Here is a 23253-nt window from a genome sequence, read left to right on the forward strand (position 1 = left end):
CTCAAGGAGGAGGAGGGGAGATAAGCAGCAACATCCTCTATGAAGAATGTGGGAACACTCGTGCGAAAACGTATGTGTGTGTGGTTGGCTACCAGTCATCCGATTTTGTTTGTTCATGATGCTTAATGTGATTAAAGTATGATATGAAGGTCTCACAACTGATTTAACAGCGGCAGTGATGGGTACACGTGTTACTTGAAGCATTTTTCAGATGTAAAATTGTGCTATATCTGCTTGCTCCCTGTGGGCCCACATCACACTCTTCAGCACCTGACATTCACTTTACTCCGCCTCGGCTTGCCGTAGTTAAAAGGCTTTCTATTCATCTGTAGGTGAGTGAAAATATTACTTCAATCTGCTTCACTGACCTCAGTTATAGTTGGAGGAGCCCTGTGGGGAAAGAATAATGAAAGAGAAAGGATTAACGTTATCCTTGTAAAAACAGACTTTATTTTTTATTTTTGATCATCTTTCTGAAGTATTAAGCAGATACTGAATATTTTTGCTGTGTGACACAGAAGGCATTGTGTTAAGTCCCTGCAGCTGCTTTAAGTTGTTTTATCAAAGTCAGATTTTTGTCTATTTTGATTATGGTTTCTGCCAGTCAATGTCTCACAAACATCATTTTTGACCTTTGTTTTAAACTGTGTTTTAAAAGTGTCCATTCTGTTCCTTTGTTTTGCTTCTGGCTTTCTTAGATGTCATCTGCAGTGCAAACAAAACAAACATTTCCCTCGGAGGTTTGTGTTCTCATTGATCTTTGGTTCAGTTCTTGTAGTGCAGATGGTGATCATGGGGGGCGGCGTGGCTTGAAAAGCCAAGAACTCAGTGATCTTCAAAGCAGAGCGGGACGTCAGGGTTGTATTCATGAATGCTGAGTGGTGTTTGCAGATGAAGAGCCTAAAATTAATTCAGAGATGCAGAGTTTGTGATTTATTCAATTCATAAGTCCACAGTTTGCTCAGAAACACCAAAGTGGTCCTCACCGCTGGTGTGAACTGATTTGCCTGCATCTCAGTATGTCCAGTTTGCTGGGTCTTAGGTCCTGTTCTAGCAGCATGGGGTGTCTTTTTGTGATGGTTTTATGCTCTATGCACCTGGTGTTTTTGCAAGTGCGCCCTGAACGCTCGAGTTGAAAACACCTTCACTTCAGAGTGGAAAAGCACCTGTTGTCATTTAGCGTCAGATAAATTGAGAAGCGAGCCTTTTCTTGTAGGGTTAACAAGGAAATAGTGGAGCACAATACAAGGTTTGTGTTAAGCTAAGTTTAGCTCACTTTTAACGCCACCCTGGGAAAGCTGCAAGACGTATCTGAACAAAATGTAGTCCCAACTAGGGCCAACAATTGACAGCAGATTGTTAAAGTGTCCTTGTATGATCCAAAAATAAGCCTTAAACCAACCATTATCCAGGGAAGCTCCTGGACCAGCTGGTGATACTCAATGTGATTTCTCCTCTACCTGAAGGTCTCATGTATCAACACAGTTTCCTTGTGTACGGTCTCTAGGTGCCCTCTGCCAGTCTACAGATCTGTGAGTTTACTTCACAGCAAAATTGTGGTTTAGCTAAGGACAGAGGATGTGGTGGTTGTCTAGCAACAGTAAAAAAAAAAAAAAAAAAAAAAAAAAAAAAAGAGAGAGAGATGCAGCAAAAATCCAAAAATCAGAGGTGGGCTTTAACAGTGCAGTGCAGTAAAATTTACGTCACCTTTTGCAACCTGTAAACCATTTTCTGTTGACTGGGACCTTATTCTTTTTTCCTCCTTATAGTGAAGGGTGTGCCCCAGGGCTCTATACGAGGACCATAACAATTATCCATATTACAAATCCTTGTGATTACTTATCATATCATTGTACATTTGTTATGCTGATGATACTGTTATCTATTTTTATTTATCATCAGCTGTACAAACTGGTGATGCTGTCTGCCTTTGACATTCATTTCCCAGTCTTGTTAAACCAAACTTCAGTTGGTTTAAATATTTATGAATCTAAAGTCTATTTTTCAATGGTAAGTTAACAACTAACCTTTCCAAACTCTCAGCTGCCCAAGGAGATGAAACTGATCATTAAATCACCATCAAATTTAAATCACGTATTGAAAATCTTGTGTCCAGGCTTAAGTAAAAATCATGTTTCTTCTTCACATCAATCAATTATTGATGGACAGTCAATGTAGTCTGATATTCAGGGAGCCGATGTATATTTTTCTCCACAGATCCTCCACTCCTCCACACCTTCTAAATGCATTTTTTTTATCTGCCTGTAGAAACCTCAGCTGATTTTCAGTGAATTTGGTCAGTCTATCTGTGTAGAAACACAGAGTAGAAGACAGATGGTGCAGCGGAAAGAGACAAAAAGAACACCTGATTTTTTCCCCCCTATTTAATTTCTGTGATTTTTCAGAGATCAGATCAGATTTTAAACACAGGACACATTATTGGTTGGGCATAGATACAAAGTCAGATAAGATCTTCATATTCCTGTTTGGGATGGATTTTTCAATCTTGAGTGTGGTTAAACGAACAAAATATTTTTGTCAAGAAATCAGGAGTTTAGTTTGCAGAGAAAGTTCAGCAGAATGCCAAAACTTTCCCTCTTAAATCTGACTGTTATTATGATCCCTCCTCCTCTGCACTGTTACCTTCTCTTCCTCATGATCGTGACAAGGCAGACTTGATTTAAAGTAGAGGTTGTTAAATACGCCTTGCCACTTGTGTCTGTGCTTTAAATCTGTTTAGACAGTACTGGCAATTCATCTGCTTTCCTTCATCTCCTATTTCCTCTCATCTATATTTATCCTGACAACCTAACAGGCCAGTGGATGACAGCATGACAGGGTGCCAACTGAGCCTTTACCCTACTGGCACGCTGTCAACCAGCGTGTAACACCTTCAAACACCTTGATTTAGTTTTCACCTAGTTTGAAATAGCTCTGCTTGGCCTGCATAATTCACAAGTTTAATGCTGTTTCACTGTAGCCTCAAGGCTGCTTTCCAGTTGACTCAACAGTTCTAACTGAGGGCAAAAGACTGGCTGGTTGAAAACTCACCATTATCAACAAGTATTTAACGATTATTGCTTAAAGGTGCAAGCATCCTGCTCAAGTGCAAGTTGTTTTTGTGGATTTGATATGGAGGCTTGAAGGAAGCTACTGATTGCAGCCTGTTAGCATCTTGCTAATTTTATACCCCCACATGCAGGGAATCTAATGAACATCCTGAAGTATGGGTAATTCCTTCCTTTATACAGTACACTGGGACAAAATAAGATTCAATTATCCCCGTTTTAATGGCAGTTTTATTACAACTGTGTCTTTTTAAGAGTCAGTTATAGCTCTATTGCTTGAGTTTTAGTGTATTTTCAAATTAAAGCCTTCCTTTGACAAGCCAAGAGACGTGCACAATTTTATTCCAAGAAGAGCTCATAAATAAGCTATTAATATGTAAATTATCCTATGATATTTAAAAAACTTTGATGCTGACATGCAAGCAGTTTCCCTTTGCATAATCATAATGGATGTAGTTATAGCCTATCATGAAGAGCTGGCCTTGATCCGTGACCAGTCCATCCACTCTGGTCAGGAAAGGCTTCATTAGCATAACTGTGAGTGGTGCGGGCCTCAGTAAAGAGGAACCTGATAAATGGTATGAAAATAGGTGAGAGCGGCTGGATGAATGAATACATAAACCATCCATCTACATGTGACTGATGAGAGATTTAATGATTCAGTTGTCTGTAGTATCCCTAGATTAAATTAATGAGAGGCAGTGAATTAATTAATGTCAAATTGATTACTTTTTAAATGTTTCATTTACATTTACTGAGAGGTGAAATTGCCATACGAAGAACACAGACATCGATCATCGTTATCTTTCACAGCTCAGCTCATGCAATTCTGAAATGGCATTCACAGAGTTGCTGCAAATGGACACTTGCGGTTACATTAAATTGAAAAGACATTGCCTCAATCTACAACTCACAGCCCATAGATGTGTGCGATACAGATAAATTGCACTGCTGTTACTCATCCTCTCTGCAGAGGTGTGTAGAGATGCTGCTGGGAGGCTGGCAATTTGTTGGTGATAGGTCCCACTGTTCTGTTACGCTTAAGGCAAAAGAGCTCTGTGTTTTCCTAGACTATAATCAGATACCAAGCAGATATACATGTTGTACTTAAACTTTAAATCTGCACCAATGAGTATTTGTCTATAAACAACTGTGAATGGAGTCACTTGTACTAATGAACTTAGAGAGAATCATAACCTGACGCTGCAGTTCCCCTCAGCTCTACAGAGCATCTGTTAGCTAATTGTTTTAATATAAATGTTGCAGTGCATTTTCCTGATAGCAGCCAGGACTGTCTGACTTTCCATCTTCAGTTTGACTTTGCGTCCAAGGGGGGTTATATTTCCCCTGACTAATCACTAGGAGACCCATGTAACTACTTGAATCTACTGTCATTTTAATTCACTGATTCAAAGCCATGCCAACATACTATTTTTGATGGTCTTATACAACCCGGTCTCACTCCGAAGTTGTTGAAATCTGGTGCTTGGGCAGTGAATGCCAGTTCCTGTTATAGTTTGGGACAAGAACTAAAGTTAAGGCGGTGAAAGTCCTGAGTAGGGCGGATGGGAGGGTGGTGGATGGGTCCAGTAACCACCGTCTTTCACCAGGGAGGCCGGTGTTCACTTCCTGTATGACATTACCACATGCATTTGTTTTGGAAGAAAGAAATTGTCAATTCGTGGTGTTCTACGATGTAATGCATTTATTCTGAAAGAGACTGTATGTAAACTGTACATTTTCAGTGAAAACGGAATTGTTTTATGCAAAAAGAGAATGCATGTAACAGGCAGAACTTGACACGGTGTACCAGAACGTTAACAACCAACGCACCCAGGGTACCTTGCACGTTGTATCTGGATGTGGAAAGTCCATGACCAAATGTTGATCGTAGTGAGAATGCGTTGCCTGATAAGAGTGGAGCAGAGTGAAGTAAAAATTAACTACAATGCTGGGCGATATGGAGATCACATGTTGATGTAGAACAGACTCAACAACATTGTCTGTCACCACTTGACAATAGCTTGACAACAAAGTTAGTCCTGCCTGTGATGGGTTTTCGGCAGGGCTGCATTTGTATCGGAAGCTGGGAATACATGCACATAATTATCGTCTTCGGACTTGCAATAGATTGCAGCATAAGGCACAAAACTTTTTGGTTCACTCCCACTACCTTCATCTGCTTCAAAACTGACACCAAACTATAAACAAAGCTAGCAAGTAGTCGCTAAAGTGGAGCACTTACTGTAAATGCAGAAGAGTCAGATATTTTTCTTAGGATGTGGTGGAGACCAAAACAGAGCCAAAATGAGACTGAATGCGGGACTTAAATACATTGATATTTTCTGACATACACCTATTTGCTTTCTTGCTGTAAGTTAAACGTGAAGATTGATGCAGCTCTCATATCTGCCCGTTAGATACGAAGCTACAGCCAGCAGCAGGTTAGTTTAGCTTAGTACAAAAATTGGAAAACGGGGAAAAGCTGGATCTCTCCAAAAGTGACAAAATCCATAGCACTTCTAAAGTTCACAAATTAATACGTTATATTTTGTTTGTTTAATATATAACCAAAGGAAGTAAGTTAGTAAAAACAACATGTTATATGCTGGACTATTTCTTGGCCCTTGTTGTTGCCAAATAACCACTGCAGACTCAATGGTAGTTGGATTTCAGTAGCTGCAGAGAGAGATGGGTTAGCTGTTTCACCCTCTTTCCTATATGTACGCTAAGTTAGGATAATCAGATGCTGGCTATAGCTTCATATGTAACTGAACAATATGAGAGAGGAATCAATCTTTTCGTCCAACTAATGGAAAGAATGAGGAAATTAGCCTACTCCCCTAAATGTCTTTTGTTTTTTAGATATATCAGGTGACCATATGAATACTAATGTGGCTCTGTCTCTGTTTAGCATGTATATGGGCAATTAGTGATAATGTCGGTGTTGTGTTTAATTTAAAAATTTTTCATTTTATCTTCTATCTAAATCAAGAGTACTATTGATTTGGCAAACTGTCACACACCAGGATGAGCGATGCACCAAGCTGCTATAATTACTCTGGCATGAATCACTCCATAACTCAAACAAATCTCCCACATACACACTCACATGCTGCTGAGGCCAGGTCTGTCCGTGTTCCCTCAGCACATGGAGCTGATAGAGTGGATTTAGTGTCAACTCCCCCCCGCTGCTGTGCTGAGCTCACGCTGAAGGGAGTCCTGCTGTGAGATTGTAGTTACAGGCTATTTTCATCAGTTCCTCCATCCTGCTTGTGTGTAATTAATTATATCAATATCCTCTTTGACAGGTGTGCGTGTCAACAGCATATGAGACTTATATTCTAACAAGAACAAACACAGCATGAATGTGTGCAAAGATCTGACACACACAGTTGAAGTTGTCCACACTGTATGCTGCCATCAATTACATGCTTTTCATATTTGTTATATAACAGCATTGCAGACAAAATTGAGACAGGATTTCCATGGTCATGTACTTCCTGGAAAAGCTATGAAATGTTTGCAGCTAGTTCGTGGCAGGAATGTCCAATGACCACGTAAAATGCAGTTTGTTTATCTGGAAATACCTGGAAAGTGTGTGTGTGTGTGTGTGTAATAATGTATGGCTTTCAAACTCAAAGGAACTCGAATTATTCCCTAGCCATGCTGGTAAATGTAACACACTTGTGTAGCGCCTTTCTAGTCTTCTGACCACTCAAAGTGCTTTTAAACTACATGTCACATTCACCCATTCACACACTGGTGGCCAAGGCTACCATACATGGTGCTCCTGCTACTCAGTAACCACTCACATGCACTCACACACCAATGGAACAGCCATCAGGAGCAATTTGGGCTTCAGTATCTTGCCCAAATGCGAGCTGTAGGAGCCAGGGATTGAGCCACCGATCTTCCAATTGGTGGATGATCCGCTCTGCCTCTGAGCCACAGCCGCCCCTCAGCTGGATGTACGCTTTGCTCCAAAACTATTGACGTCAGTAAACAATAAGGAAGCGACTCTCGTCAGCCATGCTAAAGGGGAAAAGCACCAAGACAACCAAAAGGCTGCTCAACAGACTGGTAACATCGGCACATATTTCACACCTGACGCTGCCAGGCCAGCGAACATTGACACTTTCTGGCTACTGTATGTGCAGACACAAAGGCATTTCATTCCATATTTGATGCTACATTTTTGCTACCATGCTTTTTTAGCACACTAGTATAAGAGCCGCTTTAGTGCACCAGTGATCACTATGTAGACCAAATGTTACCTGCTTAAATAAAGTCATGGAAATGGGGTAAAATATTATGGAGAAGTTCTGACGATTCATTGGTGTCGTGAGGTTGAACTTGTAACAAACACAGACACCAAAACCATGAAAAAAAGAAGTATTTTAATTTGTGAATTTCACAAGTGTTTGGTTATCTGGACATGTCCTTTATAGTACAAACATAAATTAATCATGGTCCATGTACTTCGCGGCCATTCGTTTTTCGTTTCGAAATAACAAATTGAAACACGGAAAACCAACCATTACCCGTTTTTGTTTTGAAATGACCAAACAAAAAAGGAAAACGATCCATCTCCCATTTTTTATTTGATAATAAAGAAAAGAAAAACGGAAAACGAATCGTTATCCATTATCTGTTATCCATTATCCGATTTAATTTGGGAATTTAAAAAAACCCTGTGGGAAACTCCTTTCTCTATTTTTTGTTTGTTTCTTCTCTGTGACCTGTAAGTTGCATTCATGTGGTCTATGAAATGTACATACAGAGCATGTACATTTCCTATAACTACTAGAATATTGCTTTATCTGACATGTTATGCTAATAAATAACTTTTCTAACTAATCTAGGTCACTCTACATGGACAGCAACTAACTGCATACCACATTACGCATTACATGTCTGCAAAAAATTATATGCAATACGTGAATTAATAAAAAGTTTTATTACCATGGACCAAACGTTCATTTTCGTCCACCAGTTTTCTGTCTCCTGTTCCAAAATTATCTCCGAGTTGTTTTTCCGACATGAGCGGGCTTTCATGTGTATTTTCCCAGTCGGAAAGTAATTTTCCGATTATTCCGACAGCACATGAATGCAACTTACTGGTCACAGAGAAGAAACGAACAAAAAATAGAGAAAGGAGTTTCCCACAGGTTTTTTTTAAATTCCCAAATTAAATCGGATAACGGATAACGAATAATGCATAACGATTCGTTTTCCGGGTTTTCTTTTCTTTATTATCAAATAAAAAACGGGTAATGGTTGGTTTTCCGTGTTCCAATTTGTTATTTCGAAACGAAAAACAAATGGCCGCGAAGTACACAGACCCAGTCGTACTGACATTTTATGTTTGAATTATTAAAATCTATGATCATTTTCATCCTTAATCTACCACTACGCTGATTATCTTAATCTGTACTGAGATTTTGAATATACTTTATCATCACTGTGATTATTATTATTAGTAGTAGTAATAGTAGTACTAGTAGTACTAATGGTGGTGGTGGTAGTTTCAATAGAGATGCTGATTTGGAAAAAAATTCACCTTATATAAAAAGTTAGCTGAAAAATTGGAAACTAGGTGACCTTTTGATGATTATTTTCATTTATAGGTTTATGTGTTAGGAGGTATGGACGGCCTGATGGGTTTCTTTCCTTGCTGCCATTGCACTTCCTGCCAAAACAACAGGAAAGCAAATACTTTTGTCAGTCAAATCACAAAAAAAACAAAACAATACAAGACTAAGAAATGTATTACTTGTCATTCCACTAACATTATTTATCTTCTTTTATGTCCTTGTGGTCTACAATATGTAGGTAAAACCAGCCAGCAACTCAGAACCAGAACCAACAAACAGAAGTTCTATTCATAGAGTGGATTTTTAATATATTATTATTGTTTTTTCTGTGTATAGTTGTCATACATTGATGTTTGAGGATGATTTGTACAATACTCACAGCACAGGTGATTGTGATTTGGTAGTCAGGCCTCTGCTCTTCAGAGTTGATCTCATCTAATTAGTGGCACCAGCTGGTTGATTCATCACACCTGGTAGGAGTCTATCTGTTCTGTGAGGCACTCATGTCAGTAGCTCTGATGAGAGTCAAGAACTGAAATGTTTGCTGCTGTTTTTATTCACTTTTTATTATTTTTTTGCACTTTGAACGCCCTTCTTTTTGTGCAGGGATGTTTTAAACAAATTGACATTTTGTGCATTGATGTCAGCATGTGAACCTTTTTGTGGCTGTCCAGCCCAGTAATATTGGTGTGCAGGTCTCTCCTCTGCTGATGCGCTCAAGATAAACTTTTTGTTGCCCTAAGTAGGCACAATTTCACAACAGCCCTAAGACTTTAAAATTTAAATGTTAAGCATGTTCAGTTCTTAAATAAACCAGTAGCATGTTTGCAAGTGTTGCATCCATATGTGCAAACATGTAAAAGGTCTAGACGTAATCTCTTTTGTAATGTTGCTGCAGAGCTTTTGCTGTCGTAGGTGGTTTGTTATCAAAGAGTACGTATGGGATATTTGATTTAGCTGATTCCTGCCACACAGGAGCTTATGTACTCAAGATGTATTTATGTTGGCTGTTATATATGAGATGTTATTTTTGGACTCGCCAGCATGGGGCTTATTGTCGGGAGAAATGAAATGCAAGAGGAGACCTGTGGGAACCAGAGGGCTGAAAGCCAAGTTTTGAAGTCAGAGAGGGAGAGCTTTTCAGAGAGCGCAGTTTTAGAGTGCTTTGTAATTTTCTGTAATATTTAATTTGATGTATTGATTATGAGACACAAAGAGCGTACTTTCTTGTGATCTTGAGAAACGATTTTCTGTCTGTGTGTGCCTTGAAGAAAAGGCAAGAAGTGGATTAAATGTCTTGTGATAACAATACAGAAGAAGATGAGCGCATGGATTTTACTTTCTGACCTCTGACAAGCTCGGGGATTCGTAGACAGCGCCCTTTGCTGTCTCTCAATCCCGTCTAATTGAAGCTGAAGGTGACACGCCTGTCACCTCCAGAGAAGTCCCTGTCATTTTTAAAGTCTTTAATAGAAAAGCTTTTACTGGCTTTTCCTTTTTTCATTGAAACCCGGTGCTGACAGGAATTCTGGGATTGTGTATTCTTGCTCTTATTATGCTTTTGCTCAATCTTCACATGCAGGAAGCTCAGTTCAGTTTTCTGAAGCTTTTCCAAGGATTTTGGAAAGCGCAAGTCACTAAGTGAAGTTAAAGTAGGCTAGGAGAGGCGAGCTGAGGGAAAGTGAGGACACCAAGATGTAAAACACAGCACTGTACAATGAACAGCAGAGACAATATTTAACAAAAGATTTTCCCATCAAAGTATTAAGACAACCCAGATTTTTTTCAGGCCATTATTCTAGGCCTCTGGCATACTGCAGACTCTGGATAATTGAAAAGTAAAATGATTCTTTTGGAGTTTTTTTCCCCAATTAGAATGATTTTTCTTGCCTTCTTTGAATCTCTTTTGACCTGAATTTTAAACAGCAGGGTGCGTAATTGTTCCCAAAAGGAAGACAAAATATTTCTTATTCAGGTCATCACAGTGCAGCTCATCTTCAACCTGAGAGGTTGGGCTTTGCCATGAAACAACACATTTGCGCCGCACTCTGAAAATGTCTTAAGAAAAAAACAATGAAAGAATGGATACAGTTGTACCACCAGCACCACACATTTGTACAAGATCTCATTGATGTGGGGTTTTCAATGCCGATATAAGTAGCCTACCATTGAAGTGGAAAAACATTAGCCAATATTGTTTGCTAATTTTGAAGCAGAACAGTTTGATGTTTTGTGAAATGTGTGTGATGACATCACTCTCAGGTCTGTACAATAATTTCGAAGTAACAACTCGCAGCTGGTTAATGCTGGACCGTTATGGTGACGAGAGAGCTGAGCCAGAAGGCAAATCTTTTCGATTTATTAGTGTATCTGTGTCCCAGCTGTCACCTATGGTCATGAGCTCTGGGTAGTGACCAAAATAAGATCTTGGATACAAGCAGCCGAAATGAGTTTCCTCCGTGGGGTGTCTGGGCTCAGCCTTAGAGATAGGGTGAGGAGCTCAGACATCATGTCGAAAGGAGTCATTTGAGGTGGTTCGGGGATCTGATCAGGATGCCTCCTGGGGGCCTCCTGTTAGAGGTGTTCCAGGCACATCCCACTGGTAGGAGGCCCTGGGGCAGACCCAGAACATGCTGAAGGGATTACATATCTTGTCTGGCCTGGGAACACCTCAGGATCCCCCAGGAGGAGCTGGAAAGCATCACTGGAGAGAGGGACGTCTGGGGTGCTTTGCTTGGCCTGCTGCCCCCGCGACCCAGCCCCAGATGTCCCAGTGGATGAAATGGATAGATGGATATATGACATAGTTCAGATTACATGTATATGAGCTGAGCTCCTCATCAGGAGGATGAGAAGATGGTAGACGGTGTGACACTTAGGCGAGATGACTGCCAAGCAGCAGACCACTGTTCAAGACCAACAAAAGTGGATGCTTTGTGACGAGAGTTTGGGACATGTACAGCTGTGTTTGTAGCAACAACAGCAGGTGTTTTTTAAGGGTTAATGTGTGATTAGGTTTAGACACAAAAACCACTTGGTTAGGAAAATATGTTTTCTGGCAAATGGGCCGTGTATTTCACAAAACAAAGGATCTGCAAATCTAACATTTTTCAGTCTTGTCAGGGTGAAACAACGTAAAAACCAAATCAAAGTACAGACAAAACAAAACCAGGCCCGAATTGTCTCAAATACTCGTTCTTTCTATAATATATGAGACAAACACACTAGGTGAAATAATCTCATCCCATCACAAACACCACCTCAAAACATCCTCACATGCTCAAACAGGGAGGCCTCTATATTTAGAATGCTAACTTGGTCTTTATCCTGCTGGGCGTCTTTCAAACAGATTCTCTGCTTTGTAAGTGTGGCACTTCAAAGGGAGATACATCTTCCTGTGCAGCAGCACTTTTAGCTTTGGTCATCCGTAACACTGCTGCGGTAGAAATGAGCTGCTGTGAGTAAGAGTTTGGTTACGACAACAGAGAGGGGAGAAAAGGGGGAAATAAAATTTGTACGATGGATGCACTTTTGTATGGAGGAGTATGATTGGGATATCTCTCGTTAGATGTAATTATTTTACTTAAGCTCTCTGTCTGTTTCTCTTTCCTGCCTTTACCTCTGCTGCGTTCACTGAAAGGCTGAAAATAAGGCAAGAAAACGAGAAACTGAAAACCCAGTGCATATTACTCATAATGGATTTTTGTTAAGTTTCATTCACTCACAACAACGTGCACACAAATGAATCATATACAAATGATTTAGATTATCATAGTTGTGATCTGTCTGCTCCAAACAATGACAACAACAGACAGTAGTGTGTGAACATGCTCTTCTTGGTTGCTGACTGCCTGTAGTCCAAATATATCATCACCTTTCATGTGCAAGTACAAGCTCTACCCAAAAGATGTACTGCAGTACATTTCACTATGAACATGTGAGAAACTGAGGCACAGTTAAAGCACAGCATAAAGTGAAATCCCCTTATCTCCTCCCAGAATCAGCCGAGGATGCACCTTCAAATGTTAAGACGTTAAGACTAAGAGTCTACAGCTATGCTCGTACAGCTGAGGCCGATCGGATTAGTTTTACTGCGAGCATGGCTGAAAATCCAACAAATCAATAACAGGGTCGAGAAACCTGCTCGTTTCCAAGCCATGTGTGTTTTCCAGCTGCATGCCATGCTAATTGGTCTTGCCATTGGTTACCTTGTTACCCTGCTACTCAGCTAACAGCTCACTGTCGCTGTTATCTCATGTGTAATTACTCTGCATTGTTATCTCAGCTAGGTATAAGCCTGGAGGGGATGATGCCTTTGGTTGTGTGTGTGCGTGTGTGTGGGTATCTGTCTGTCCGCAGCTAATCTCACATACAGTAGTACTGGACCAATCAGTACCACCTTTTTAATGTTTACACCCTTACTGCCTGATGATTCCTCGCTCCTCCTAATCAGCCTGTTGGGGCCACAAGTCATGACAGCCATAGAGAAGTTTGGTCTCATTTTGAACTGAAGCATCTGCAGATTAATTCCATACCCAATATGTTCTGATCCACTGAAGTCAGGCACGATACGAAATGTATAGCTCAACTGTTCTTATTATCTTTGCTGACATCTTGACTGCAAGAGAGCCAGGAGGGACAATTCCACCCAGTGCAGCTGTGCCGCATTCCAGTTGCTATGGCTGTGACCTTTTTTTTTTTTTTTTTTTAATAGACTTGCAAACTTCGTCTTCTTCTTGATTAGCTCATCTTTCCTTGATATTTGTGCTTCTATTCTGAGTAAGTAGGGTATCATAGATTAAATTATGTTTTAGTTATTAAAAATACATTCATCCACATAATTACACCATATGGATATTTTCCAGGTCCAGATTTCTCTGTAGTCATCAGCTCATACAGCATCATACTTGCGTTAATTTTGGGTTAAATTTGAAAATCCCAACTTTCAGCATGAAAATCCATTATTAATTAATTAATGCATTTTATCCCATCCATGATAAATGGATGGTATAGCAACAATAACAAATGGCTAAATGACAGGTGAACATTTTTGTTCACTTGAAGGGTCATGGATAGGATAAAAATGCATTACAGGTTCAAATAATGGATTTTCATGCTGAAAGTTGGGATTTTCAAATTTAACCCAAAATACCCCCCCCCCCTCCCCAACAAAAGTTTCTAGAAAATGGACATTTTTGTCCACTTGAAGGGTCATGGATGTAACTTTTTTGAAGGGTAACACAATTAAAGATCCTTCCTCAACTTTGAGAAGCACCATCTGTCAAGTAGCTGTCCGTTAGTCACTCACTCTGCAGCAGGAAACCACATTTCAAAATAAAACACACAGTACTGTAAAATACAAACTTGAAACATTTGCGAGTATCATGTACCACAACCCTTCTTTTGGACCACAACCCACCAGTTGGGAGCCACTGGTCTGGAGCTGTATGATCAGCTCAGGCAGAGACCTGCACTCTGCTGAGCACACTATTTAAGTTTAAAATCCACTGGGAATTAAGTGCAAAAAAGGGCTTGTTGGTTACATGACATAATAACGAACAATAGCAGTTGGTACTACCTTTACCTTTTACCACAACGTGATAGCTGCTGCTGTTTCACAATAAAATGTGAAACAAGAGCAATGGGAAGTTTGAGTTAGCAGTAACTTAAGACAACAGATTTAGACTCTTTGAACCCTACAAATGTTGTAGAAAGTTGATCGATATCAGTCGATCATCTTAGCGAATGGTAAACTGAGAGGACCAAAGCAGAGAAAAGCAGAAATGTCATTTATGTGTCCGAAAATGTAAAATAAGAAAAAATTGTTTTCTAATTGGATTTATTTAACATATAGATGTCGTCTAGCCACAAGTTCACTTTAAATGACTTCTTATTTTGTTTCATTGCAGTCAATGCCTGGATGATGAAAGGATTATCAGGTAAGCATGTCCATCCATCCATCCATCCATCCATCCATCCATCCATCCATCCATCCATCCATCCATCCATCCATAATTCTCTGAGGACAACTGACTCATTGCTGCAGGAAAAAAGAATAGAGCAAGAAAAATAAGACTGTGAGAGTGAGAAATACTGAAACTGACATTTCCACTGTTCCAGGAGCGTATTGGGTGAAAATTAAATTCATGATGAACAGAATGAAAAAGTTTCAGCTTTATGACAGAACATAATGAGAAAAAGAAAAATGTCAAAAAAATAAATAAATGCAGTGTACAGCTCATACATAATACAAGAATACAAGTCAAACAACCACAAACATCGATCTTTGTCTTGTCGTCGTGACTATTTATCAGAGGTAACACATGGAGCGGGGTATGTGACCTATAAACACTCTTCTTTTTTCTGTCCCGTCAGCCACCGACAGTTTCGACATAGAGCCCACTCCCCCCCAGCCGAAGAAAGCCTGCAATGAGTCTCGTCTGCACTGGGAGGTAGAGGTCTGTGGAGAGGACTTCAAGCGGGACATGGGTCACATAGATCAACAGTACTGGTGTAACCTCACACACTTCATCAGGTACGGCCATATGTATGCGTAGATGCAGTCTTACCTAAGTAATTAAATAATGAAGCATGATTTCTCTGTCAACCCAAGCTGCAAACTGAAGAGCTGTGTAAATGGTAATGATCCAGGAAGTGGATCATCATTAACATAAATGGAAGTGGTTGGCACAAATTGGAAAGGCTCTCATGGCACTGTTTAGATGCTCCCTTACTTCTCGTCTTCTGTAGAGCTGTGTAAATTGCAGGCTTCACTATTATATCATGAGGTGAATCTTACACCTTGCACCTTGTGCAACCTGTCAAGCTTTATAGTGCACTGCACAAGAAATCTGGTGAAAAGTTGTGCAGCTAACCCTTCTGAGTACTGATGTTAAAACTATTAACAGTTCAGTGTTTTTGTTTACATTTCAGAGCTGTTGCATCATGGAAAATCATGCTGCTCTGGCTGTGAGCACTTCCTGTGTAGATAGCAACCACATGGTGTACAGTAGGTACTGATAAGAAAAAGTATGAATTTGATGCATGGGGGAATTTTGAGACAATGGGCCCCTGGACACAGATATGCAAAGAGCCCCACCACCTCTCCTGCATAGGAGTAAGACACACAGACTTTATGGACTTTATGACAGCCTGTGATTGGTCAGCCCGTTCAGTATTCCATCCATGATCTGATGATTAAGCTCTGAAGTTTGCCTTCCTTTTGATTTCTAAGAAGATGTGTGGACATTTATCCTCAGAGAGCCAACCTCCACTGTAAAGCCTGAGGGCTGCCTCCGACTAATAATTTTCCTTGGCCACCCAGAGTCGTCATTTAGGGCCATTAGTCGACTAGTTGCCCACTTGTTTACAATATTAATTTAATTATTAAATGATATATTTTGGTGGTTTGAGTTGAAGGTGTGAGAAAGAATAGTATCAGTAACATTGTTAACACTGTGCTACATTACAGAGAAATACAAAACCGTACTAATGAACCTTCATTAATATAGGCCTATATTTTATCTACAAGTGCACGTCACACACTGAGCGAGCCGCCTGTTAATGACGCTGTGGGCTAATGGGCATGTAGCTACTTCCATGTTTCAGATGATACGTCATGTTTGTAGTCGACCAATGAAGATGAGTTTACATATCACCTTGGGTTCGTCCTTCACCTTCTCAAAATGATCCCACACTTTGGATTTCCTGCCCGACATGTTATTAACTAGCCTGTGGAATAACCGCAGGTACCAGCCCTGGAAAGTAGAGGCCATACACATGCCACATCTTTAAAGGGATAGTGCACCCAAAAATGAAAATTCAGCCATAATCTACTCACCCTTGTTTTTACAAACAACTTTATATGTCGGGGCTTCAGGACACTTGGATCACTACGGAGGAGCAGTATGGAGATATCTTGTGGTTTCAATTATGTGTTCTTGAACGTTTTAATCTGGGGCGCCTTCAGCCATTAGGTGTGCAGTTGTGCTGCTACCCACTCCCCCCTCGGATCTCCGCAAGTCTTGTGAGGACTCTAAAACGTTACCATCACTTTAACCACCTGGAAAACACGAGGGTCGGACGTCTGTAGCCTTGCACTAACATGATCAACTTTTCCGTATTTATCAGACTGAATATTTACAGAAGAAGGAAAGATATCTGTCAGCTGCGATTGGTTTGTAACCTGACTCCTATCTGACTGCTGAGCGTGGACACTTCCTGGGTCTGTCCCTTCTAATTAAATTCCCACATGGTCCAATCATTTAGGATTAAATTTTTTTGACAAGGCACAGCTCCTAAGAGAGTTTCACTAATGACTTTTCTGGTTGACTAACGTTCTGTTGACTATTAGGGGGCAGCCCTACCTCCTGGTCCGTACGTGTTAATGTGAGTGACATTTTGCAGGTGAAGGCCAGAGGGCCCCTGACAGCCTGCGTCTGGTCGGCCCGTTCAGTATTCCATCCATGATCTGATGATAAGGCAAGCTCTGAAGTTTGCCGTCTTCCTGACTTCTAAGAAGATGTACTGACATTTATCCTCAGAGAACCAACCTCCACTGTAAAGGCTGAGTTAGCAGTGTGTGTATGATGCCTGTGTCTTATGACTTTAAGAGGATGTGGTGATGCTTGTGTCATTTGATTACAAATCAGCAGGATGCAGGTGATGGTGGGTGTTTTTATCTGAATAATGTTTTCATATTTGTCTTGTGTACCAATACATTTGTCTGCATTGCATGTAGCAGAGGAATTGGTTTAGACACACCTACACAGACAGAATCAGCTCAGTGATAACTGTATTCTGAGGTATTTCTCACTGCCTGATTTTGTTATATTCCCAAAATGGATTATCAGCAGCAACATCCACTCCTTTTCCTGCTTTATGTTCTCAAGGAGATTTCAGCCCAACGGCGTAGAAATAACTGTACCTGTTTGCTTGTTCTTAAAAAATGTGCCAGAGTTCTTTGAATTTAAATGGTTTCCTAATTAATTAGACTCCAAAACTGGCCTGCAACAGAAAAGGCATTCTTTCCTCTGAAGAGAGAGCCCATTAATTTCCCCTCTTGGCCAAACATGAAGAGCTGATGTTGAGAATCTCCTCTACACGCAGGATGTGACAAAGTGCTGAGTAAAATTAAACTGTCTCCTGGCTTTTTACGAGCTACTACAGAACTAATTGGTCATTTTGTATGGCAACGAGTAGAAAGTCTGGAAAGATAAAAGACATTTGGACACTGAAAAGTTACCCATATGTCTAAACTCATATCTTCTCACTCCTCTTCTCTCAAGTAGTGTTGTCTTCCTGTCTCGAGTGATCTATATTTGTACTTCAAGATAAGGGGTCGTCAGTCCCACATGGTGGCACTTCCAAAAAAACACTTGTATTGGAAGAAAGACTGAAATCTCATCCTCATGCAGCTGGTTGGATGTCCGTGGGTGGGAGAACAGCTGGAGGCTTGCTTCCCAAAACCAGCGCTGTTTTTTAAGAAGCATCTGAGCCCTGACCACCCATCTGTATCTATCTTTATCCAGCCATTCACCTCATTCCTTCCACTCACCTTTGACCTCTCACATTCAACTTTTTCCCTGTAACTGCAGGGCCAGAAGGGGAGGGATGGCGCCATGAGACTCGAGGTTTCTTGCGCAATTACATACACATGGGAGCTTAAAATCGACATCAAAATAATCGTCAATAATCAGTCACAGATTTGCTGGAAAAATTTAAAAGATTCTGGGAAGAACTGTCAGTATTGTCCATCAGTCATGCACTCTCTCTGTTTTTATTTTTAACCATCATTTCTTTCCAGGAAAATCCTCCAGAGCTTCACACTCTTTCCAGCAACACAGTTGTTTTTTTTATATGAATACAGCTTCACACACTCAAACAAAAATTTATTTCAGTGATTATGAATTAAAGGAAAAGCGAAATGTGGGATGAAGTTGAGCTCTGAGAACAAATCAACCACATCAAGAGTAACTGTGTTCATTCCTATTTAAAGTGATCTTGTAAACACCTAATTCGGAATGAAAATGGCCAATGCGATTGAAAATTCAATCCGATGTAAGGGGCTGGAATATTCCGTTTCTAATTCTGAATGAAAGATTTTCTCACACTTGTATACACTCATTCCTCTTTAAGTTAATTCCGGTCTTTCTGTGCATGCTCGTTTCCTTGCCCTTCTGGCGTGATGACATATATATATAGCGCGCATAGCAACAGGCTGAGATAGAGCAGTCGGATTCGTTGCACTCTCCGGTTTCCATTCACCAAAGCACGGTCTTCTATCTCCCTTCTTCGACCTTCTACCTCTCTTCTCCTCCTCATCAGACGAAGCATTAGCAGAACAAGGTTGTTGTTGTACTGCTGCTTCAAGAATATAAGCAAAACAAGCCCGAAAAAGGCACTAAGAACGGCGGCGTCAAGCATCTTGTTATCCGGAGTGAGGACTACAGTGTTTTCTTCTGGAAAACGTAACATATAACATCCGACCTGCCCCCTATCCAATCAGAAACCTTCCCTGCCCCAAACCTTGCGCAGACCCAAATAAAGGCGACTAAAAGGTGATTAAACTGATCTCCCGTGTAAACCCTCATTCGGAATGAATATTTCTCATGTAAACTACCTGGAAAGACTTTAATTCCGAATGATTTTATTCAGATTTATTTCATTCTGAATGAGAAGCCATCATGTAACCGCACCCACTGGCATTTAGACAATGATTGACCACCATTTACTGGTCTGGCTGTAAGCAGTGGGACCAAGTCTTTGTTTTGGCAAACCACAGTTCAAGTCTTGAAACTGAACACGTAAACACAAAGTGTAACAGCAATTCAGTGTATGTCATGAATACTTTGGAAGCTTGGGTTGTGTTATTTTAATTTGCACTTTTATGTACTTAAGAAGATTGAATAGCAAATAACAGAACTGTAGTGCAGTGGTAGGAGAAATTAGATGTAAGCAGTTGTCAAAGCAATCCAAAGTTACCAAAGTTAAAGCTGCTCTAGTCAATATTCCTAAATTAGCAATGGATCACAGGCCTACTTGTATGTAAAAGGGGTCGCTCATAGTGACAAACATACAACTTTGCAGTTTCCCTTTGCTTCATGGTGCGTTTTAGTGTCCTTCAGCTCATTGTTTTGGCTGTCTTGCCTGCACATTTACTGTTTTGGTTCACCCTCACTGATCTCAGAGCATCATTTCCAGATGCAGCAGGCATCTGCAAAAAAGCTCTAAATTCCACAGTACATGAAACCTCCCAGCTCCAAACAGCAGACAAATTTAGCAGCTAAGTGGTGAACATATTTGGGGTACTGCCCTTTGTGCCGAATATCCAAAATTCCACAGCTCTGTTAGTCCGAAAAATGGCCCATAAGACGGAAAGTCCATTTCTCTAACAGCCCATTATCCCAACGACAAAATCCCCATTTCTCCGAAGTCCTGTTTCTCCAAAAATACACACTCAGCAGGTAGAAAACCCAATCGCTAGAAAAAAATGTTTGCATTGTACTACTCTGTAAACCACGGCTTTGTTATATTTGTCAACAACACTTTGGTGAATGTGTGGTTAGGTTTAGGCACACAAAACACTTGATTGTGGTTAGGGAAAGATCATGTTTTGGCTTAAAACATCCAAATTTGGTAAAAAAAAAAAAAAAAAGGACAGGTCTGTAAAAAACAACCAGGGTTAGTGGCTCAATCGACACTGGAAAACTGACACTACCTGCACGGGACTTGTATTTTCAGAGGAATGGGGCTTTGGAGCAATGGGACATTTTCAGACAAATGGGGCTTTGGAATATGGGCTGCATGGCACCCATTGTGGAACATTCTGCAACTAAAGAGCCAGCTATTTCCACCAGGAGTTGGCGGAGACCAAAAACAAAGCTTAAAAAAGAGTGAATATTAATTTTACATTTGTCAGGTAGACACAGATGCTACTCTAAATGAACGTTTCTGTTTCTCCTTATCTGCTACATGTGTAAATAGGAAACTGTGTTAGCTTAAAAAGTAAGAGTTGTCAGTGTTGTGTTCAAAGCTTGTTTCCACACACCCCAAGAGGCCAAAAAATCAGTTTAATGCAAGTTTACAAAGAAATTCCTCTCTTTTAATCTCAACTCTCTCTTCTCTCTTACACTGTAGAGGCAGCTAACATACACCATAAATCATTTAAAAGTACTACAAAACAAGAGCTACTGGTAACATCTTAACTGGCCTGAATTTCTGGTCAGAATATGGAGCGGGTCCAACTGGGATTTTTCCACTGTGGGCTCATAGAGGAGCATCAAGTATTTGACGTAATAGAGCTCAACTCCACATGGTGTCTCATGGAGTCCATGTACAAGCACGTCTGGTCTGAAGTCATTAAATTCATGACAGAATTCGCGACATATCCTCATGGGACCTGTTAAATTTCCCAATGAAAATTCATGAAGGAAGAGTCATTGAGACTTGCCAAAATAAGGTTCAAGTTGACGATGACCTGGAGTGACTCTTTAAGGACAGATACATTGAAGATGAGTGAAACAGCTTCAGACAGTTAAAGACATTTTGCTTCTGTGTTTTTGAACAGGGGTACTATTGCTGCTCAGTACTGTCTGACTTTACTTTGAAAAATATAGGTGGTCGTCTTTCTCTCCTCCCTGCTGGTTTCAAAATAAACCCCTTAACACAGAAGTGTCCATCACACCTATGAACAAGTTAAGTGTTTTTTGGATCCTTTTAAAGTGCTGTTTTGGTCTACCTGAAGTGCAGGATGGGTGGTGTAATGTCCGGGCTCTGTTCTTCACATTTTCTGCATTCTCTGCTGTAGTGTTAATGCTTACCCACTCCAAACTGAAGGATATGGAGACTGATTTCAAAGAGGCAGACCCACCTTTAATCAAAATCTGATCCGTTAGAGATGTCTGACTAATCAAATGTGATTGACAGATAAAAGAACATATAAACAAAGGCTGTTTCAAAGCCATAATGTAACGGGAAACACAGCTGCCTTTCCAGGAAATCTGCCTGCACGAGTCCACGTTTGTATGACAGGAATGATTCACTGGGGTGTGTTAGTGTACGATACCTCATTTACATGACTGGAGGATACAGTGACTTTCTCAGCAGTAGTTTTCTTTCCAGCCTGGAAGAAGGTGATAAGAAGGCAACAGGGAAATGGAGAGAAAGAGGGAAAGAGCAAAAGCGTAAAAGGAACCAGAGAGTGGTGAGGAGGATCGGGCTTGCAAGAGCGAGGGGCCCTCGTGTTTAAACAAGCAGCGACCCCTGCAAAGCTTCCTCTCTTTGACAAATGAGCGGTGCCTCTCAGCAGTCATAGCCGCTAGCCAAACACTTAGCCAACATGACTGTTATTGTTTGAAATGAGTCGATAGGAGCTTGTCGGACCACACAATAAAGGGCATAAACGGACTGCTAAGAGGCTGTGTGTGTGTCTGTACATGCATTTATGTACTTCAATCATTTACCTTTAATAACATATTGATTTTCTGCCCAGAGCAGTTTGCAGCCTTAATGTCGGTCACACAGGAACAGTGCATCAGTCATGTCCATCTATCTGGACCTCTTGATAGATGCTGCTCTAAAGTCATGAGAGCTTTTTTCCTGCTGCCTCTAATGACAACTAATTGACCATTTAGATGAGTAAGCCTCATTATAAGTGGGTTATGTGGCCCTCACGACTGGCAGGAGACTGTTACCAGCATTAGCCAACCGGCAATGGAGGAAGAGGACAGTCAATGATTGAATCCATCACAAAATGATGGACTGCTTTGTGCAGAGATAGAAGTAATAAACATAATACTTGTTTCTCTTTCACACAAATTTAACAACCGGACGGTTTCTGTTTCAATCTGATTAGCAATCAGTCTCAGAGGACAAACAAACTACTGAAAAACACCACAGTGAATCAACAGAAACAGCGTTGCATCTATTAACTACTGTGTGTCTGTTTGTGTGTATGAACGCATCGACAGGCAAACAGTTTATAACAGTATTAAAGGAATACTTGTACCAGTTCTCATCAAGCTTTGTGTCATATCAATGTGGGCAGTATGTGTAAATAATCTGTGGGAAACTTCCCTCAGTGCTCAGATCTCCCTCATCTCTCACAAGCCCTCAGGAACAGTGCCAGGCTTTGAAGCCAATTTTACAGAGTGGTCTAATGGGGAATTATGATATGGGTCCATCACATGATGCCATGGGGCCCAAAAAGACTTTTCCCCATAGCCTTACATTGTGAAAGAGACATCTGTAAATCAGTGGATACATTTTTGTGAGTGTTACAAACTCTGTGAAATGATCAGGATTTGATCCTTTCAGTTCGATAACATTTAGAGAGTCTAGAAAAGCTGCTCCTTTAAATCACTGAATCCCCATTCAAGTTAGCAGAGGGCTAAACTGGGCTAAACCATGGATACAAGCGGCCGGAATGAGTTTCCTCAGAAGGGTGGCTGGGCGGGAGGGAGCTCGGAGTAGAGCCACTGCTCCTTTGTGTCAAGAGGGGTCAGTTGAGGTGGTTCGGGCATTTGATCAGGATGCCTCCTGGGCGCCTCCGTTTAGAGGCACGTCCCACTGGTAGGAGGCCCCGGGAC

General features: G+C 40.7%; 1 protein-coding gene across 1 annotated transcript in view; it reads left to right on the forward strand.

Annotated features, from left to right (window-relative positions):
- The window catches only part of LOC126397905 (receptor activity-modifying protein 3-like), a 44600-nt gene that overhangs the window by 14712 nt on the left and 6635 nt on the right, over positions 1-23253 (forward strand). The window contains exons 2-3 of the mRNA XM_050056978.1: positions 14575-14604; positions 15041-15200. Of these exons, the coding sequence (XP_049912935.1) occupies positions 14575-14604; positions 15041-15200 (190 nt within the window). The remainder of the gene's footprint in view (positions 1-14574; positions 14605-15040; positions 15201-23253) is intronic.

This window comes from Epinephelus moara, chromosome 11 (genome assembly GCF_006386435.1).
Source record: "Epinephelus moara isolate mb chromosome 11, YSFRI_EMoa_1.0, whole genome shotgun sequence".
Taxonomy (NCBI): domain Eukaryota; kingdom Metazoa; phylum Chordata; class Actinopteri; order Perciformes; family Serranidae; genus Epinephelus; species Epinephelus moara.